This window comes from Salvelinus sp. IW2-2015, unplaced genomic scaffold, assembly GCF_002910315.2.
Source record: "Salvelinus sp. IW2-2015 unplaced genomic scaffold, ASM291031v2 Un_scaffold2354, whole genome shotgun sequence".
Taxonomy (NCBI): Eukaryota; Metazoa; Chordata; class Actinopteri; order Salmoniformes; family Salmonidae; genus Salvelinus; species Salvelinus sp. IW2-2015.
Window position 1 is genome coordinate 61,561 of NW_019943679.1, and position 1,147 is coordinate 62,707.

A 1,147-nucleotide genomic window follows, 5' to 3' on the forward strand; every position below is an offset into this window, starting at 1 on the left:
CAAATCGCTCTGAGATACGAATAATAAGGTCATACACATAACATTGTAAAAGTCATACTTCTCTTCTTTTATTGGTCCTTCTCGACAACACTGTTTTAGCTAGCAGTCTACTACACCGACCGTCAGGCTCGTCGTCAATCATTACATTACAATCGTTTTCATGCAAGCTCTTTTTTGCATGTTTTAACAGTAGCTAGCTCACCTGAAGGAAGAATGTGTCAAGCAATTTACAAACTTTTCAAGCACACGAAGACTACGAGATTTTGGCTCCAACTTAAGTGTGTGTTAGAGGGGAACGAGTATTCATCCCCCTAGATGTTGTGAGTTTTAGTTTTTTGTGTTTGCGTTTGCAAAAGCACACACACACACACACACACACACACACACACACACACACACACACANCACACACACACACACACACACACACACACACACACACACACACACACACACACACACACACACACACAATAACATATGCACTATACATACACATGGATGCCAAAGCAGCAGCTAATATGGATCCATAATAAATACAAATACAAAATACTGCTTTCCCAGGAACAGGCCCAAATCTTCGTCACTTGTATGAAGAGACGATGGAGAAAAAGAGGATGGAGGTCAGGCTGCCTTCTGAGACTTCGTAGGCGATTGAATAAACCCCCCCTGCCTTCCGTTCTTCTAGGTAACGTGCAATCATTGGAAAATAAAATCGACGACCTACGAGGAAGATTAAACTACCATTAAACATTACATTATGACATTAAAAACTGTAATATTCATGCTTCACGGAGTCGTGGCTGAACGACGACATTATCAACATACAGCTGACTAGTTATACGCTGTATCGGCAGGATAGTACAGAGGCGTCTGGTAAGACAAGGGGTGGCGGACTATGCATATATGTAAACAACAGTTGGTACACGATATCTAAGGAAGTCTRAAGGTTTTGCTCGCATGAGGTAGACTATCTCATGATAAGCTGTGGACCACACTATCTACCTAGAGAGTTTTCATCTGTATTTTTCATAGCTGTCTACATAKCAACACCGACCGATGATGGCACAAAGACCGCACTCAATGAGCTGTATTCTCGCCAAAAGCAAACAGGAAAACACTCATTCAGAGTCGGCACACCTAGTGG

General features: G+C 42.1%; 1 protein-coding gene across 1 annotated transcript in view; it reads left to right on the top strand.

Moving 5' to 3' along the window:
* The first annotated feature begins 602 nt into the window (after window positions 1-602).
* LOC139025198 (nectin-1-like) overlaps window positions 603-1,147 on the top strand; it is a 41,729-nt gene continuing 41,184 nt past the window's right edge. The window contains exon 1 of the mRNA XM_070440269.1: window positions 603-623. Coding sequence (XP_070296370.1) covers window positions 603-623 — 21 coding nt within the window. The remainder of the gene's footprint in view (window positions 624-1,147) is intronic.